The sequence below is a fragment of the Scomber scombrus genome, chromosome 13 (assembly GCF_963691925.1).
Source record: "Scomber scombrus chromosome 13, fScoSco1.1, whole genome shotgun sequence".
NCBI classification, from domain to species: domain Eukaryota; kingdom Metazoa; phylum Chordata; class Actinopteri; order Scombriformes; family Scombridae; genus Scomber; species Scomber scombrus.
In genome coordinates, this window is record NC_084982.1 from 23,497,103 (window position 1) to 23,517,286 (window position 20,184).

Genomic DNA, 20,184 nt, shown 5'->3' on the forward strand with positions numbered 1-20,184 from the left:
TAGGGACATAGGAGGGAGGAGGGGTTGTTGCTGTTCAAGTTTTTTCAATGTGCTGTGTGAAATGCAAGAAAGGTATGAGTAGCTTTAATCTGCTGAAAGTGGAAAGTTTCTGTTCTCACCAAAAATCTGCATTAAAGGGTTGTACCAACAGTACAAGCATAATTTGTGACATCAAAAGGGTTTGGAGCCAATCACAAGTACAAAAGTGTGGTGTGGAAAAGTTGAAACTTTCAGTGTACATACATACAGTGTATGAGAACTATCCATTAATTCTGTATTTTTCAATCAGGGAAAAGGAAAATATGTCATATGAAGGATTTTAATGGGAAATTGTACCTTTTTGTGGGGAAAAAAACATATTAGTCACAAATGATTATTACACAATATCTCTGAGTATATTAAAACATGTCTGGAAGAGATCTTTAAGGTTAAAGATGGATTTAAATTCGGTCCCTTAAATCGCATGTGTCCTGCAACGCCATGTTTTGAATTGAATTGGCGACAATGCATGTGGCCTAAATTTCAGGTGTGGTGTCCTGTAGAAATGCCACTAGAGGTCACTGCAGGTTTAAGTTAAAAAGTGCTGAGACTCAGTTCTCACTTATGTTTTTATGTTTCACCATATTTGGTGCCAAAAACAGGGAGGGTTACTACGGAAAAAGTGGTTTTACAACTGAAGACAGCTGTTCATAGAAGCTGTGAACTTATAAAGGACGGGCAGTACAAATATGTCAGCAGTGAAGACAAGCAAGTGTCAGAGAAACAGCTCCTGATAAGTTAAAAATCTAAATGTATTCTCCAAACGCAAGGTTAATTCAGCATCCAAGTGCATAAAAATATTTGTCACTTTATCAGGTGTTGTTGCATATAGGGGCATCCTCTTGCAAATACATCAACAGAAGCTTGAATGAATCGAGTGATAAAAACAGACTGAATCCACTTGAAAAAAAATTATATTTGTTGAAAAAAATTTATTTCAAAAACTAACCACAAAGTACTATCAATACAAAAAGTATAAAAGTACAAAAAGCATTGCTCAAAAATAATGAGATGACAATATTTGAGTTGGCACTGTGGGTATGATTCGGAATACAAAAGACGGCATCTTAATAGAGCGCATTCAAGGCATTTGAATTCACATTGAAATGATTACATGGTTTACAACCCTCATTCGGACTCTGGAGCAGCGATCACACCTATCCAGATATCAGCACTTACAAGACATTGAACATGACACACAGTTATCCCTTATTTAACCAACAGATACAAATCAATCTGTATCTGCACTGAATGATAAAGAAACATTTGCTGCTTGAGGACAATGTGTACCTAGTAAAATAAGCTGCAAGTTATATAGTATTAACAAAAAATAGTAACATTTTAAAGTGAAACTGTAGCACTTGAGAACTCAAATTGTACCAAACTATTTTCAGAATGCGTCAGTCCATGAATTTAATTAGGCTTTGGGAGCTAAGACAGCAGTGGATGTCATTCTTTGAAAAAAAAAAAAAAAATAGGAGGAAAACAAGTTTGCCACAGTGACAAGAGCCTCTTTTCAATACAACAATACATAAAACGAATAAAATAAAAAGAACAGTATCAAATACAAGTTTGAACAATACAAGACAAATATCAAGAGTTACATGTTTTTCAAGCATTACCCAGGTTTGTTTATTCCTTTGGACAAAGGCTCCCCAAGTGTGTTCCAGTTTCCATACCTGGCACCAGACTGGAGAATGCTGACTGGTGCTGTGCCAACATTAAACAAAATAAAATAATAAATGACACACTTTAAAAGTAAGCCTTTGTATGAAAATTAGAAAACTCAAGAAGTCTTCATCAGCATGACAATTACTCCAGTACCTTTCTTTTATAAGTGTTGCCTTGTCCTTTAACCTTTTTGTTTGCATCTACAAGCACTCACTCACTGATTCACTTACTCACGAAATACAAACTTACAGTTTAAACTTTTTTTTTTTGCACTACCACTGGCTTGGCCTTACTTTAACAAACACAATGCCATAAAAAGAGTTCCAGTTTTCGGTCTAAGGCAAACTTGAGATGCATTCACTGTGAACTTCCAACAGAGGACAAACTCTTAAAAATGACTAATAATTCTAAGTCTCGTAATAAAAATATGAAAAAAGAATAGCTGCCCTGAGGGAGAAGTACATGTTAACGGTTACTGTTGCACAACGGCAGTTTGTAAGCACTTTGGATCTTCAGACAGGCTGGTGTCTCAAGTATTGCTGGGTTGAGACGACCATTCTCCTTTTCCTTTGACTTTGATGTTCGACCGCGGCTGGCCGTAACACTGAAAGGCTTGGGATGACTTCATCCACCTCAAGCAAGTTCATGACGCATACACACCACTCCCTGTTTGATTCCCTTGTGTCCGCTCACTGCTCCTGATGTGAACTTTGATCTACAGTGTCAGCTGGACTGATGAGAACCTATGCGCGGAGACCTGTGAACACAGAGATCATGACAATGTCATTAAAGCATTTCGTTATTAAGTCAAAATACACTGACGGGACTGAAGTTAAAAAGCTCAAAACATGTAAGCGTTAATGTGCAATGAGGTGTTCTCAAATTAAAAATCTATCTGCCTGAGGTGGAAGAAAGAAAAAGGACAAAACCTCACCTTTCTCACATGTACTGCTCTGCTTCTCTTGGGCAAAGTTTAGTCTGTTCTGCTCCACTGCAGTGCCATTGGACTCTGGGCTGCTGCTGCGCGACGGGCTGCCCTCCTCATTCTGGTAAGCCATATCCAGATGTTGCTGGGCTAGTTTTAGGTGTCTACGCAGCCTCTCCAGCTCTCTTGATGAAGCCTCGTCCCCGAATGACTCGCGGCCCGAGTCTGCCAAGTTATCTCTGAAGCCCATTTTTCCTGTTGGGTCCTTCTTCAGAGCTGTGTTGTAGCCTGGAGGTGCAGACGGCTGGCGGCAGATGGAGGATCTCTGGCTGGCCAGAGCTGGATGTCGGGGGGTGGGAGGCCGAGGTCGTGGCCGTGGCGCGCAAAAGCAGTCACGAATACCGCTGTAGCCAAGGTGAAGGATCTCCAGCATTGTAAAGAGAAGACACAAAGCACTGACGGCATACATGATGAGGAGGAAGATCGTTTTCTCGGTGGGGCGCGAGACGAAGCAATCCACTGTGTGCGGGCAAGGTGATCGCGAGCAGACATACGATGGTTTCACATCCAGCCCATAAAGGACGTACTGTCCAAACAGGAATGAGGCCTCAAAGATGGCACGTGACATTAGCTGAAACACGTACACCTTCATGAGGCCGTCTCGCTTGATGCGACGGCGTCCATCATGCTTTTTGCTGGGCTTCTCCACAACATCCTTTTCCTTCTCTGGCTCAATCTCTTCCAGGATCATGGGGTCCTCCTCCCCGTTATCCTCAGCCTCCTCGTAGTCCCGGTTGGCGCCGCGGCTCACAATCGGCATCCGCTTTTTATTCCGGGGCCGGTAGTCACTGTCATCCATGCGGGCGATCTTATGCATGGCAAAGCCAAGGTACATGATGGTGGGGGTGGTGATCATAATCACCTGGAAGACCCAGAAGCGGATGTGTGACAGCGGCGCAAATGCATCGTAGCACACATTCTCACAACCGGGCTGCCCTGTGTTGCACACAAATTTACTCTGTTCATCGTAGTAGATCGACTCGCCCCCGACAGCCGTCAGCACGATGCGGAAGACAATAAGGAGGGTGAGCCAGATTTTGCCCACAAAGGTAGAGTGATTGGAAATCTCATCCAACAGACGTGTGAGGAAGCTCCAGCTCATTTTGCCTCTTGGATAGGAGGAAACCTTTTAAATCTGCAAAGAAAGAGAAGAGAAAAATTAATGAATGTCATTTTTAAGTAAAGGAAAGTGGACATTGAGTGTAATCAAAAGCATGTGACAGGCGATAGGTAGTTCTCACTGAAAACCTTAACACAGTCATTGACATACAAAGCAATAGCTAAGGCCAACATTAAAGTTGAACTATGTGAAATGTTAACCTAAAATAAAATATAAGCTTATATAATAATCATTTTACTTATACAACATGTGTCATTTTTGGTACACCACATCTCAAAATACTTTTTCTCAACTCCGTGTTATTACAATAATAGCCACCAGGTGGAGCAGCTATGTCATGGTTACAAAGCTGAAATGACCAACATCACTGCTATGACAAGGGCATGCTCAGGCAAGAACGTCTAATAAAAAGGCCTGAGTAGGCAGCATCATCAAATCATGCCACCACAAGTCCTACTAAGACAGTTAACAGGACACATGAGACACATCACACTGAAAAAAAGTTATGAGCTCTGATGAGAAATATGACCAGCTGTGCTAATCTAACTAAGCATCAGTCAGGGCTGTTTTTCCCTCTGTCCACAACATGTAAAATACCACAACAACAACCCTCATCTGTATACGATCAGTCTAATCACCCTTGAACATTTTTACACACACAGACTACAGATGTCTCATCCACTTTCTGGTACTCATTGTTTTAATAATCGGACAGCCAAGACACCAAAAAGAGGTAATGAAGGGCTCCTGTGGTTTCACACCATCTGTGACCAACCAAATAACAACTTCTGCCGAGTAATTATCCACTGCAATAAACTCTGCTGCCCAGCTTGTGCCAAGAAAAAGAAGAAGAAGGTAAACACAAGACATGACAGGGTGCTTATTGAAGCTTAGAAAACATGTCACTCAACAGCTACCTATTCCATCACTCTCAAGGTTTTAATTTTCTTTTTAGAACAACATGTCAACGCTGTGACAGCAAAGCAAAGTACTTTCCTCCAGGTAGTGATTAATGAGTTAACTGTTTGGTTTATAAAACATCAGAAAATGTTGAAAAATGTCCATCTTAATTTCCCAAAAGCTACATTTTCCAGCCTAAAGTGATGTTTTGAAATTGCTTTTTTCACTTTACTTGTAATACAAGATGAAGGAGTACATATTCGCATTTGATGAGCTTAAACTCAAAATTATCATCATCATTTCAATTTCCAAAACATGTGAAATTCTAAAATCATGAAATGTGCAGGTTTTACTTGAAGTCAAATCCCCACTTAAACCCGTAGTGCAGAACTTTAACACATAAATGAACACTGGTTACATTTAATCCCTTGCAAAACCAGTTCACACAATGCTGATTAATCGGATCACATGCCGGGTAAATCCCTTTATTTCAGTTACAGAGTTTTTAAATCTTTCCTGCTCTGGCTGTTTGAATGCACGTTCAGAAACTTAACTTCCCGTTATCCCTTAATTTAATCCCGTGGCTCTTCTAGACTTTCCAAATGTTATTGGACCAAATGGATCAAATTCTGATTATACATTGTTTTTACAGCCGGACAGTAGGAACAGAGTAGGCTACAGACAGGAGTATTGTATGTAGTTAAGTGGGTGCTGATACACAGAGAACCAAATGTCAAAAAGGACTTCCATCATATCACACCAATAAAAATACATACACCTACATTTCTAATGCATCAGACCAAATTTACCCCAATAATGAAACCACCAAAGGGCTCTTATTAAGAAGGTTGTTAAATTTAAGCACAAAGAGTTTTCCATCTTCCATTCATTCTGAGAACAGCAGCTAATTCACTAAAATTCTATCATCTATTAGAAACAATATATTCTATAATTTAACTGTGCACATTAAGCTTAAAATGGATTCCACTTAACTACATTTCTCCAAACATGAGCAATGGTTAATAATCCAAAATAAAACCAACCTGAATGTGAATGAGGAACAACTGATCTGATTTTGTGCATCCCTAATCTGGAAATAAGGTGTTCACAAGTTGATGTTTTTAAAACACAGAATGAGAGAACGACAAATTTCAACATGTATTACTGACAACTGATCCTTTGACAAATTACCACTAAGAGGCCTTTAAAGATTAAGCATCACCTTGAAAATACTCCAACAGAGCTGCTTAAGGACAATGATTTGTGTTGGGCGACTCCCAAGTATGAAAGGAAGAACTGTATGAACGTGACATTTGACATTATATTTAGAGGAAACTATCCCTTGGTAAATAAAGGCTTAGGAAGAAGCAAACATGTTTCCATTAAGCTGCAGGAGCTCATCAGCTGTTAAAGAAAACCAGACCTATGAATGACTCAGCGGCTAGTCTATCAGAAGCGTTAAGGTTAACTGTGATAAAGAGTTCGGACTCCGCTTGTAATCTGTATTTATGAGTAAAACCACACACAGTGAGGGCAACCGATTGTGTGAGAATTGTACTGTCTTACTGATCGCATGTGTTGTCGTCAAGTTATATCAGAATGCAGCAAAACCAATTTGTGCACATGCCTTTGCACAAATGTTCCCTTCATACTACTTACCTATGTTCATCCACTCTGTCATGTTTAACCATTTACTGCTCGCAGCGAGTGCTGCTGTCATCCCCCTTCATCTGTGGCTCTATGTAGTGCCACCTGTATGCAACTGCAACGTGCATGCAAGGAATTACACCTGACTGACAGTATGGAGGCTTTACTGCCAGGTTTCCAGATCAAGATAACCGACAAGTCTTCCCCTGGGGGAGATGCCGTTTCATGCTGAAAACACGTGCTGTGACACGTTTAGCATCATTTGACTGTATGTAGAGCTGCAGAAATTAGACAATTGGCAGAAAATTAATCTGAATCTATAATGAAGACTGAATATCATAACAGCCTTTTTGGGTGTCAAACATGACAGTAACTTAATATCTTTGGATTTTGGATGGTAGTCAGAACAAACAAGAGCTATGCTTCTTTTTTAAAGAAAAAAAAAGACAATTCTCTGACTCCAGCTTCTCAAATGTGAATATTTGTAAACTGTATATATTTGGGTTGTGGACTGTTGGACAAAACAAGACATTTGAGGACGTCACCCAGGGGCTTTGGCAACATTTGTCTCCATTTTCTATCATGACTTTATTGATTAATGAAGAAAATAATCACTATTGAAAAGAATCATTATTAGTTGCAGTCCTAAAAATACACTGTGAGCCATCATTTTATCTTATCAGTCACATTCCTCCATCACAGTGGTCGTTTACTGTATATCAGTCATCTAAACTGCTCCCCTTTCAGGCTAGGGAGTACATGTGAAGACTCAACAGCACACCCTCTGCCTTGTAATGTGGGTTAAATGTTAGGAGTTGCCTAAATCTTGTCTCAGAGCTGACATCAATGTCCACGTATAACCACTGTCCCATGTGCCAGCAAGAAGCTAAACTTTAAAGCTGCAAATACAAAACTAAACTCACTGACAACAAGATTGGGCCTATCTTATATGCAGTCTGTGATAAAGTCTGTTCAAAAGTGAGCTGTCAGTCTTTTAGTGGTTTTAACTCATTTCATGGGTGATAACTAAAAACCAAGTGATAAATAAACACCAGGTTTTGTGTGTGTTTTGAGGGCTGGATATTGTCATAAATAACCCAGTACCACATAATATTGACACTTCTGCTGGTAAATGATACCTGCATTTGATCTATTTTGGTACCCAGATCTAGATGAAAATGAAGATTTATTTGTATGGTTTTGCTTGTAGCCAATCACCGCAAGCATTCTTCATTTTAATGCAACGCAAATGGCCCACTACCACAATAGCTGCAACCCATACAGTCTGTGGTGTTAATACTTCATTGTACAGTTTTGGATATAACAAATATTTCAATAATTTGAACACTTTCAGATAATGTTCATGTAGGAATCATTTGGCTGGGGACGAGTGGTGGTTCCATTCACAAGACGGATATCGAATGAGGTACTCTACTGGTATCATATCCCTGTAAGGGTACTGGTAGTGGTCATGGTATCATTTGTATCAAGTGATGCACAGCCCTACTTCAGGACAGCTTTCTATTAGTAAAATATCAAGACACAATGAGCTGAGAAGATGTAACATATTATTCTAGATACTGGACTGTTATCATTAATACCTCTTCCTGCCATAGAGGGCAACAATGTGCAGAAGGTTACAGAGGGCAACAATGTGCGGGCAGTTACAGATTTAACCTCTAATACAACTAAAAATGGATCTGGATTGGGCAATTTCATCAACAACAGACTCGTACTCCAACTTAAACATGCTTTTTTGATGAAAATCCATCATGTTTGGCCATTACATCTGGGAAATAATGTATATATCATAGCCTACACATTTTTTATACATTTCTTTCCCGCGCTCTTCTCACTTACACCTGCCATGCCGATTTGTCATGCCTACTGAAGAATAACTCACAAAACATGTTAAAACCTATGATAATATATCATATGATAATATGTTGAAGCTTGTGTTTTTCCCCAATCAAGCTACTGGTATGTGTCCAGTATTTTTTATCAGATACACTAAAATTTGCCTCCATTTAATATCTTTTCCGTCTCTAAAACCACATCACATATCCATTTCACAGTGCAGGCATATCTATCTAAAACGCACTTCAGAACAGCCTACTTCCAAGTAAGGAGCAAAGTAGTTTCAACATTGCCTGAGCCCTGCAGAACAGAGAGGCTTTTGTGGCCCTCACATCTGGAAGGATAGATATACAGGGGTGTTATCCAAGAGCCCGAAAGCTGAGAGGCCCAAGCTGGGCTTGGGGAGGAAAAAAGGGGGCAAAAAAGAAACCAGAATATGAGTCAAAGTGAGGAGTGACTCCCAGTGAACTGAGCAGGAGGGAAATAAACTCATTCACCCTTCACATCATAAGGATCAATAACCCCAGAAAAAAAGTGTGGTTTAGTGTGTTTTTTTTAATATAGTGGTCGCCTTTTTCTGCTGAGGCACTCCAATTAATTAAAAACACCACAAACTGAAATGGAAAACGGATCCAATTTGCACGGAGAATAAGGGAGAGAGAAAAAAATCCTCCTCGTGGCAAACAGACGAAAACGTCAACGGGGTGTCCCACATGCTCCACTAACACATGTGGGTTAGGACTGGATTAACAGTGACACCATTACATTCAATAAAAAACAACAACTTAACCACTATTATCCAGAATGTGACATTTATATTGAGGACACAAACCAAAACAACCCAACACAGACAATCCCTGCGCGTTCCTCCATCACCAAATCCAGTCAACACACTCCAAAATGTCCGTTTAAAATGGCCAAAATTGCCAAAATAATCGACATGCTCGAACAATTAGCACGCCTTGTGTTGCTATGACAACAAATTGTACGCCAAATGCGCAGTAAATTACCAATAATTCACATAATGCGGCCAGTTGTCTTGCTTTAATCAGCGCCAGCCTGTGTGCGTAAACTTGCGCTGGCGTTTTTAACGATGTTATTTTCCTTCCCTCGCTTTGATGAACGCTGCTTTTTAAATGACCGCAGCAGCAGCAGCTCATAATGAAAAACAACTCGCTGTGCCTCCTGTGTAAAAGTTGAACACAAAAAAAACTTAAAAGCTGGTTAAAGCAACGTTGTTAGCAAGAGGGCTAAAAATCTGCGTGATGCCGCCGCCACGCTTTGTTAGTGGAGTATTTTACCTTGTGATTTCAGGGTCCTCTCTGTTTCTCGTCCAGGCTGTTCCTCCAAGTTTTCCTTCCTTCCTTCCTTTTCTGGTTATTAAAAGAAAACCCTCCTGCTCTGATATCAAGCCATCAAGGAGCCTGCGTCCGCTCTCCGGTTGTGTGTGTTGTACTGCGGGATGAGGACAAAGAATATTCCCAAATCCCCCCTTTTTCTCCTCCCCGTTTCAGCCGGGCACCCCACCCCCCCTGTCTGCGCAGAGTGGAGCAAAACGATCCACTGCCAGCATTCCTGATGCAATCCTTGCTTCGTCTTTTCGTTATAACTTCACCCTGGATCCACAGACTGAGAATAATGCACTTAAACGCAGAAATCTGGGGCAGTACAAGCAAATAATCAATATTTTTTGTAGTGATTTTTTTTTATTTTAAGGCGTGTACTTTGAATGCATCTGCCTTTAAGCAATGCAAAGAATTTAACTGCTCCCAACAGAGCAAACACAGGCTACAATTCCTTAAAGGATGAGTTCACTGTTTTTTTCCAAGTATGTTTTAAACTGTCAGTCAGGTTCCAAAATGCCCACTGACACATTTAATTCAGTTCCTCCTGTTCATACTGGACATTAAGAGATCTCTCCATAAAGCATTTAAATGATGTTGGCCAAACTCCACAAGCTTTGTTTTGTTGTTTTGAGCAAAAACGTATGTAAAAATGTATCTGAAGCTAATATGAAGCTGAATCCATCTAAATTGGTCAAATCAAGTCGATATATTGCCACATTACAGTCTTTTTAGGGTTAAAATCTCTCTTTTTGTTACTGTACTTCCATTGCATCTCAACAGGGAAACACTATCCGAGAAAACACAAAGGGGAAATTTGATGCTAAAAAGACTGTAAATGTGGCAGCTATCCACTTGATATGACTCAGACTTCTGAAACCTCAGATAAGCTTCACATCAACCTTTAAACGGAACTGTGGATTTTTTCCCACACTTACATATTTAAAATAGCCAGTATGAACAAAAGGAATGATTATAGTGAAGAAAACCTTGTTCAGTTTTCATATGGGCACGACTGCTGTTTTTTTTGTTTTTTTTAAACACTTGAGAATTGTGAACCTATCTTTTAAGTTTGCTACAAAATGCACATATGTTATCCGTATGTGCCCACATTTTTTGGAGCAGCAGGTGAAGATACCAGCAGTCACATACTGCATGCGGTCTGTTTGGCAGCAGCCTTATCACCACATAACCTTTATTTCTGTTGGGGATGTGGAACAACATACAGCCTGCTGATAGTGGGTGCCCCTCTTCCTGCTGATGCAGATGTTCGGAAGTTGTTGCCATCATGAGGCCCCTTCCTCCATGTCACACTTTCTTTGGCAAGGGCAGCATGTGTGTCTCTTCAGCACCACCCTCCCTTTGGATCTCTTTGAACTCTACACCCCACTTAACTGTGACACTGTATATCTTTGCCAGAAATAATCATTCTGCAGAGGATGTTAATACACTTCATGAGGCTCATTACAACACAAAGGGAGGAAGTTTGCACTATTTTTATGCCCTCCACCCCCATTAGGACTTGAAGAGGTGTGGACCAGTGGTACCATGAATCACAAAGTGAATAGACAGTTATCTGAGCTCAGCACTATTCTGGAAAATAAAATTGTGGCATCTACCATCTGCAGAGTGGTGTGAGCCTCAAACTGCACTCAATCCAAGGGGAAATCTGCTTTAAGCGGTTGAATTTCCAGTAGGCTTACGCTGCACTTTCCCCCAGAGAACTAAATGAGATATGTGTGGTTACCCAGATTAAATATTGCAGGCACCTAGTCAGCATCAGCCTCATGATTTTGTCACTCAAACTGAATGATGGCATTGTTGACATTGTTCTTCCAGGATTCCCTGAAATGCCAGTCTGCATTACTCACTCACCTCTCCGAAACAGAAATGTGGACAAGGCAGACCGGCTTCACATATTGCTCGTTGTGAATGGGCTGCAAAGTTTAGGAATTGTTGTGCTTTAATTGTCTTTTATTTTATTTATTTTTTGGCTGCGACGGGTGACAGCACATAAAAAGCAGCAGTTATTGTTTAATATCTACTGCAAACAGGAGGTCAGTGGAGGAATGCAATGCCCATCCCCCTTCTCAGGGAGCAGCAGAGCTCTATTGTGAACCACAAGCATGCTTTTATTCATACGGTGTAATGTGGGGTGCCACCGTCGAAATGACAGAGACAGATAATCTGGAGACTGAGCAGCTCAGACTCGTGGATCCTTTAAACCATGAGCTGCAGTGAGCTTGCTTGTTGCTAATGCAGAATAAATCGATGTGTTTGCATACATATTGTACAGTTGATGTTCTCTGGATGGGATTTTGAACATGCATGTTTATGATGAATAACAGTTTATACTGATTGTATTGTTTGCTTCTGAAACACACAAAAGGATTAAGCACAAAGTTACCTTGTCTATAATTGTAACAGACTCTATTAATCCCATTGTTGATGTACTTTAAAATCCTTGTGAGCCCCGCTGTTCACGCTGTGGTCAAAACCAAATAGTGTCATTTTCAAGACAGAAAGTGCCACATTTGAAGTGGGAAAGGTGCTATATGTGCTAGGATGCATTTTATAACCAATATATTTTGAGTCCAGAAAGCTTCAGGAGGTAAAATTGTCAACACTATACGAAAACACAGTTGTTGTTTTTTTTTACAGTCTTCCATCCCTACTAAACTGAACTGTTTGACAACCAAAAGCAGATCCTTTTAAAAACTCCCTGCAAAGTCGATGAATGTAGCAGTAAAGCGTTCATGGGAAAGCTGATCTTTGTGTAAATGCTGATAAATGACATACAATCAAGCCAAAAGCTGCTCGCTCCAATGGTCTGATTATCCAACAGAGGAGATCTAGACATTCCTCCAGTGTGGCGCTTCTGTGTGGGCGTCAACATTTTTAAAGACATGACTATGTTATGAATTTTCCACATCAGTGTAGTCAAGACAACTTGTTTGTCACTGCTTTTACTCTATATTTCAACATACTGCTTCTCATGTTTGGTGTTTACCGCAAGAAAAGCCTAGACTTGTTGATCTGTCATATCTCTCTTATTTATGGCTGCTTGCTAAATGACAAATTTATCTTAGTGGTGAGAGCTCCACAGACAGTCGTGTTGCAACATCTCCAAAGAGGTGAAAGGGCTTTGCTCAAGAGTAGCCCTCTTGTTTGCTTCAGAACCTGACCCACAGTGAATCATCCTCTTGTGATGTTTGCCTTCCTGCCAGGGACACTTTTGATGAAAGAGTCAGACTACAACTGGTTTTGTGCCTGAACGCTTGTGCAAGTTCATCGAGGGAAGCCATAATGTTACCCTTCAAGCAGCTGTGGTCAGCTCTTTAGAAAGAAGACAATGAAACCAAAAAGAAAATAGCTCCGGGACTCAATGACAATTTTGATTGTGCCTTCTCAGCTATTTGGGATGATGTACATCATCACTGTCTTTCAAAAATACTGTGTTTGAATTGTCTTTCTATTAATATCATCGTTCAAAGAACAGATGAAGCATTTAAGCACAAAATGATCAAGCTCCAGTCATATTGGGGTCTTTTTTAAGTTAGCAGGGTAAATGCTTGGTGCATGCTGTTGCTGGTTGTAATATTTAACTTGCATACTTGAGGCTGTCTCCTTGCCAACACACCCAGGAAAATGCACAAGGGTGCAACTCCTTTTATTAAATGGCATTAGCACAAAGCTAACCTGGCAACCGTCCAAGATGACTTTAGAAAAATGACCAGCTGTGGGCCAGAATGGAATTCCTTTCTCTCACAGCTTGGCTTTTTTCTATTATTTCTCCACTCCTCGTGCCTATTTTTCATTCTTTACAATTCCTCCCATCAGCTATCCATACTAACAGTAAATGCGACCTTTTATTACAAGGGCAACATGAATGTTCAAGTAGCAATACTACTTGCACCTGTAAGGGTTTTTGGTAATTATTCACACATAGTAATTAAGTTAAGCAGTAAACCTAGCCTGCACATTTTGACTCACAGTGCAACAGGGAAGTTGACTCTCCTGCCAACAAAACTAATGCTTTCCATCTGTGTGTTGTTTAGGAGTCTGTGTATCCCAGATAGGGCCTAATAAGGTTCTGCCTCAGATCAGAATGATTCGCTTCAATTTAACTCCCAAACATAACAGATGCACTGATAGAGAGAACAGTTTTGGACAACAGGATCTCAAAAAAGTCTGATGTAAGAGTGGGATAAAACAGTATGGGCTGTAAAATATGCTACAGGCCTATTTAGAGGCACTATATCACACCTCCTAAATACAGAAAAACAATAGCCAGAGGTGTTAGTGCCATGTGTGCCAAGGAAGTCAATGTAATTACTATGGCCACAAATCTCTTTTGGAATGAAAAACTAACTTTTGGAGACAGTAATTATATCCCTGGCAACATTTTTTCTTTACCCAGATGTGTGTTTTAGACACCATACAGTCCTCAATGTATACTACATTTATTTAACCTGAGAAACATTATATGTTTGTCGCTTCCTTTAAAACGAGATTTGTTGTATCATATTTGACGAAATGATTGCTGTCATGTAAAGTCAAAAGGATGAGTCATTAATAAAGTCATACTGCTGCGTCTTTAAGTTGTAGGTTTGAAATAGTGTCTCTTTTACTTTTTTTCGGTTTTATTCCTTTGAGTAAGTGCATGAAAACTTTCCACTGTGCACTCTTGTGGTTTACTGCCCCTTCCTTGCTGATTTACTGCTTCTCCCTTCCTTTTCCTGCCTATCACCCCAGTTTTGTGACAGTCTGTAAGGGGAGTGGGGGTGGGGGGTGGGGGTGCAGGGTGACTCGGCACTGGGTAAAAGGACATGAGTGTGCTTAATTTGCATGGTCACCTTGTTTTGAATGGGGGAGGGGGACTGATGGATTAGTAAGGTTCCTGGTGAGGTTTTTTGTATATCTAGACATCTGTAAGTCTTTCCACGGCTGTAGCATCTCATCTGTCATGCTTCACTGTTTGATAGTGCAGAAAAATGAAGCCTATAGGTATACGTTGTATTATCTTTAGGTGCAGATGCAACTACGAAACCTCTTATGTCTGTCTTGCAGTCAACACCAGCACCCCTCAGTAGCATGGTCGGGTTACAGTTGGAACAGACTGCACGTGGGACACACAAAAGAAGCCCCAGTGCTTACTGGGAGGAGGGGTACAGAGTTACCATGGAAACAGACAGCCCTACCCCCGGAGCAGATGGTGGTGGTGCGGGTATCGGGGGCTGGGTGCAATGATGGCGGGATCCAAAGATGATTATCTGTCCCGGGTTTCCCTCCAACAGCTTCTGTGCAACAGTACTGGTGGATTAGTTTGTAGTTTGTTAACATGAGACACAAGCTTTGTTTTGTGGGTTACTGGAAAATTTAAGTCATCACTCAGATCAAATTTAAAAGCATTGATGGATCTGCAGAAGAATTGGTTTGTCAATTAAATTCTTTGATTTTGGTTTTGTTTAAATTCTGCACTGATATTGATAGGTCTAACATTTCCCACTAGGGCTGGTTTTAATTTAAAGGGTGCTTTCACAGTCTATATTACATTACTTACATTCTTGTGTGTTGAAGAGTGGTGGCTGTAACCATTCCCCTCATCCATCTTAACTGTGATGTGAGATATTTTCTAGTAAATCTTGCATGAGATGGTGGAGAACATCAGCAATTTTCATTTTGTGCAAAAATAACTTTTAAAGTTTGGCTGAAACTATCAGAAGTTATTAAAAGTATTAATATAGCAATGTAAAAAATACTTACATTACACGTAAAGGTCCTGCATAAAAAATCATGCATAATTATACATAAGTATTAGCAGCAAAATATAATAAGTATTCCAGTAAAAGTAGTGGTTTGGTCCCTCTGACAGTCTATATATATATATATATATATATATATATATATATATATATATATATATATATATATATATATATATATATATATATATATATATATATATATATATATATATATATATACTGTATCTGACATTATTAGATCATTAGTACTGAAACATCAGTGTTAGAGCAACATGTTACTGTTGCAGCTGCTGGAGGTGGAGCTAGTTTCAACTACTTTATATACAGTTAGCTAGTTTAGTTTGGTCCAGTGGTTCCCTATCTAGGGATCAGTCACCAGTTAAATCTGAGGGGTCAGGGGATGAATAATGGGAGAGGAAAGAAGAAAAAACTAAGTTCTGGTACACAAATCTGTTTTCAGCTTTTGGATTTTTTGTCTAGTCTTTGATTTTTGGTGAAATATTGGATTGAAGATTTATTGAAATTAAACCATCTGAGAAGTTTAGAGGGAAAATCATTATTTTTTTGGAGCTGTTAACAACTCATAGACAAATGAAATGTGACCCAGACTACACACTGCTTTCCACCATTCATAAAGACTGAATAAAAAAGACCAACACTATAAAGGGTTTAAGTCTGATTTCTTACAGAGCCACTGGTTTTCTTCAGTCTTCTAACAGATTTCACACAAGTTAAAAAAAGCAGCAAACATACTTGAGGCTGAAAAGCAACCAGGCAGTCCTTTAAAGAGAAAAAAAAGAAACACTTCAAGGCACAGGAAATGTGGTTATTGAGGATGGCCCCTGTCCCGCTGCCCCCCTGCCTCTGTTGGGAAGCAAACTCTGACTACATTGTCATTTTCAGCTCCTATAATATGTATTTTAATATAAAATGTTTAAATGTTTTTGTTTTCATTTAAGTGAGTGAGGCATGTTAATGTGTTAAACATTATGTTGCAAAAGCAGCAGCTGTGTTCATGAGAAACTGTCATTACAAGTTTCAAAATACAGACAATTATCTGAAGTAACTGAGGGGAAAACATGTTTCTGACACCAGAAAATAACAAACTACATGGATGTATTTACTCCCACACATTACCTCCATGGGCGCGTGTGGAGACTCCCCCATGACATTTAAACTAAACTCTCCAGCCGTCCACATCTGGTTTGGAGAATTTGCAACTTTGTACTCCCAAACTTGTTTCCCTCTTGCCTCTACTTCTAATGACACCCATGACACCCAAAAAAAACAGGCCTTTTTTTTATCTCAGAAAATTTCCAATCTTACAGAAGTTTCAACCTAGTATCACTCAGTGTAGGGCTATGAGTCAAACAAAATGCTAAAGTATGTAAGTATTTCCCTTAATTCAGAACCCCTCTGCATTTTTCTCATCAACAGACCGCCCTGGTGATGTCAGCATGACTGTGCCAAAGATTCATAAATGCGTATGAAACTTGGCAGCCGTATTGCCAAGTCCTTGAGTGAGGCAGGACGGAGAGGAATTATGGGCCGAGTAAAACTGCTAAGAGCACCATTGATTCAGCATGTACAGCACCTCTCCTCTGGATGAAATTAGACGATCTATCAAAGCAGCAGAGCAGAGACTGCAGAGGAAAGGATGCTTTGTGTGTTTGGAGTCATGAGAATACAAAGTGAAAGCTGAGCTTCAGTATAACCTTTTTTTAAATAATGAATATATATCCAAATTCTGTTTATTAGAACATTTGAAAACTTCTATTTTATTTGTTTATTTATTAAAATCCACAATTGAGAGGGTGATGAGGTACTAGGTTTCAAAACATGTTTCTATTAGGATTTATATGTTGTTACAGTCATGTGGGTAGCTCGTACTGTGGTTCTTATCCTGCACATGTGTTTATTCCATCTGGCACTGCCCTCTCATGTTTGAGTGGTGATGTCATGAAATTAGAGGGTTTGGGGTCTCACAACTTCTTGTTACACCACACCACCATGCACTGGTTCACTCTGGGGTATGTTTATGTGTGGGGTGGACGAGACATATTACACAAATTCTCCTCATGGACAAAATTATTCTCTGCCGGAAAACTACGACTTCAATTATAAGCCGCAGATTTAGCATGACGGTTGCTGTAAAGGAAAGATGGCTTACTTATACAACATTTATCATCCACGTCGAAATAGTGTTGCCAGCTGTTGGAGGATAGAAGTGGAGACAGACTCTACATGTGCAGATTTGAATCCAACGAGCTGGCCGGCTACTGTGTAACGTTACAATAGCAAACGGAAACAAAAGAATCTAATTTAGGAAACTGTCAGATTTAAATGCTAAATGGTCTGTTACTTTTCACAGCAATTAAGTATCGTTCTGGAAGAAGAAGCTCTCTAAAACCCTATTGTTTCTACAGACATGGAAATTAGAGAGCAGGGTGTGAAGAGGAAATCCTAATTAAATGCAAATGAATCATCTCATTCGTGGTAAAAATCCTGAAGGTGAAACTTTCTGAGTTTCTCTCCATTTAAAATGAAAACACCAAACAGAAAGTCAAAGGTGATTCTTGACCCTAGAAATAGCAGATGAGATTGAAAGCTCCAAAGTGGACCTTGACTTGAGATTATCTTGTCTAACACAAATAGTTTGAAGGTGATAAACTAGACACAGTTCTTGGTCAGACATTTTGGATAAAGACGAGCCAAAAATAAAGAAATTACTTCATTGTAAGATTATAACAAGAATGATGTGACTCTGATGAGGGGAAATGTTTGCAGCTTTCTTTACAGCGTGTATAGCCGGTTGTGAGCCCACCATGTAAGGGTGACGTATGAATGGTCCAAAAGGAGAAGTCTGACTTTGCTCATTAAACTCACTTAATGGACATTTTATGGTCTGATTGGAGGAAACTGCCCACCAACAGATGGACAATGCAGGAGGCACTGGTAGGCGAGGCAACCGTCTATGACTAAGTAAAATCTGCTAACTTGCAAATTCAATCCCCACTGGCTGCTCTAACTGCCTGATACATTTTCAGCAAATTAAAATCACTAGTGAATACGTGGCAGCAACAAAAAACCTGTCCAAAAGAGTTTTGGTTATTAGAACAGTCAAAAAGTCAAAAACAGCTAAAACTCAAACTCATAGGTTGTTTGCTCTGGTCCGAATTAGTGGATGAGTTGGAATATTTTTATGTTTTCCCCTTGGTTCAGTTTGTTTTTGCATAGAAAAAATGTAATCAATCCAAAATGCATCACTAAAAGACACGTGAGAATGTTCACTCTGCTTACTGGGTAGATGTGTTTAGGATGACAGCACCTAAACACAGGAAGAAGGTCTTGAGGAAGGGGCCAATCTCCCTAATTATCAACAAAGCAAAATATTTCCAGCTAGTCCAGGTCAGACCTAGATGCCTTCTCCAGCTAGCTGCTAGCCAACAGTTGATATCGATGGTCAACTTCCCAGCACTTAAAGCAGTATTGGTTACGGGAGACATTTAGCAACTTGCAGTATACGACTTGTTGTTGGGTCAGATTGAGCTCAGATCACATTACCATCTCAAACAAACCACTACAGAGCAGGACCTAGACCACTCCCTCTCACGTTGTTTTGGTCCACTGTGGTGTTCACATCTGACCAAACAAACTGAACTAAAGCAGAGTAAAAACATTGATACTGAAATGAATAGTCTGCATTAAGTACCTACAGTTTGTTCATATCTCCACAATCAAACTCGTTCAACCCGTTTTTTGTTTGACTTTCGCTTTTTTTAAAACTTCATTTAGCCGCAGAACAAAGACACCTGGACAGTGAGAGGCAGAAAAACTGTAGCAAGCATTTGAATGATGTTAAATATATGATATGCATATACTGAAACAACTGAAACCAGCCTCCTATTACACTGTGAAAAATAATGAAGTGGAAGCAGAAATTTAGCTTTTACCATTTAGAGTTGAGATCTTTCCAACATTGAGTGAATGTATTTTACTATAAGAGGTCATTCTTCATTTAACTTTTTACACACAGAGAACAATAAAGAGTTGTGAAGACTGATGGATGAGTAGAGGAAGAATTTTGTCATCACAAAAAGTATGTGGGTGTATTTACTATCACATAATGTGCCATTGTTTTTGGACCTCAGCACAAAATGTACAAAGTCAATAAGTCACAGTGGACTTCCTGGTGACTCATGAAATATCTCTCACGTGTCAGCAGTTTAATAAGTGCTAGTTTCTCTGTGTGTTAAGTTTCCTATTTCATCACAAAACTGTGCAACAAGCTTCTCTTGTTTTCGCCATCATTTGGCATTTTGACAAAGGACAGTTTAACCTGGCATCATCACATTTGTCTCGATAAGTAGTCGTACAAGTTCAAGGCTGGAGAGAATTCAATAAGGTCAAACGGGCTGGAAAAAACCTCATCTGGACTATTGACGAACCACCTGCTCCTCTGTGACTCAGGGTTTAAGACGCAGATCAATAACCTCATTGTCTCTGGTTCAAATGTGGCTGCAGACTGCTCTCTATTCTCTTCTTTCTTGATATCTTGCCATTATTGCAATATGATAAAAGGTATAAAATGTACAAAAGCTTATTTTAAAAAAACACTTGCACCTTTAGCTTTTATATGGTGCAACTTGTTGTACTTTATTGATTGAAAAACACATTCAAATAAACAATAGAAGTAAATGAAAAGGGTGAAAACATCCTGCATATTCTTATATACAAAACATATCAACACATATACTGTATATACCCATTCATAAAAACATACACATTTCTATGCGTCATACGATATCCTATAGTGCAACTTTTAAAAGCTTCTATTAAAAGCCAAGTGTAGAT

At 39.6% G+C, this 20,184-nt stretch overlaps 1 protein-coding gene across 1 annotated transcript; it reads right to left on the reverse strand.

The window, feature by feature from the left end:
- Window positions 1-970: 970 nt before the first annotated feature.
- Window positions 971-9,659, reverse strand: gjc4b (gap junction protein gamma 4b). The gene is made up of 3 exons (XM_062431615.1): window positions 9,521-9,659; window positions 2,645-3,830; window positions 971-2,467 (listed from the first exon to the last, which is right to left on the reverse strand). The coding sequence occupies exons 2-3, from the start codon at window positions 3,795-3,797 to the stop codon at window positions 2,454-2,456; spliced, it is 1,167 nt and encodes a 388-aa protein (XP_062287599.1). The 5' UTR covers window positions 3,798-3,830; window positions 9,521-9,659; the 3' UTR covers window positions 971-2,453.
- Between the last annotated feature and the right edge of the window lie 10,525 nt (window positions 9,660-20,184).

Bases quoted from the DNA above. Each gene is read 5' to 3' on its own strand.
- gjc4b (XM_062431615.1), bottom strand. From the start codon at position 3,797: ATGAGCTGGAGCTTCCTCACACGTCTGTTGGATGAGATTTCCAATCAC.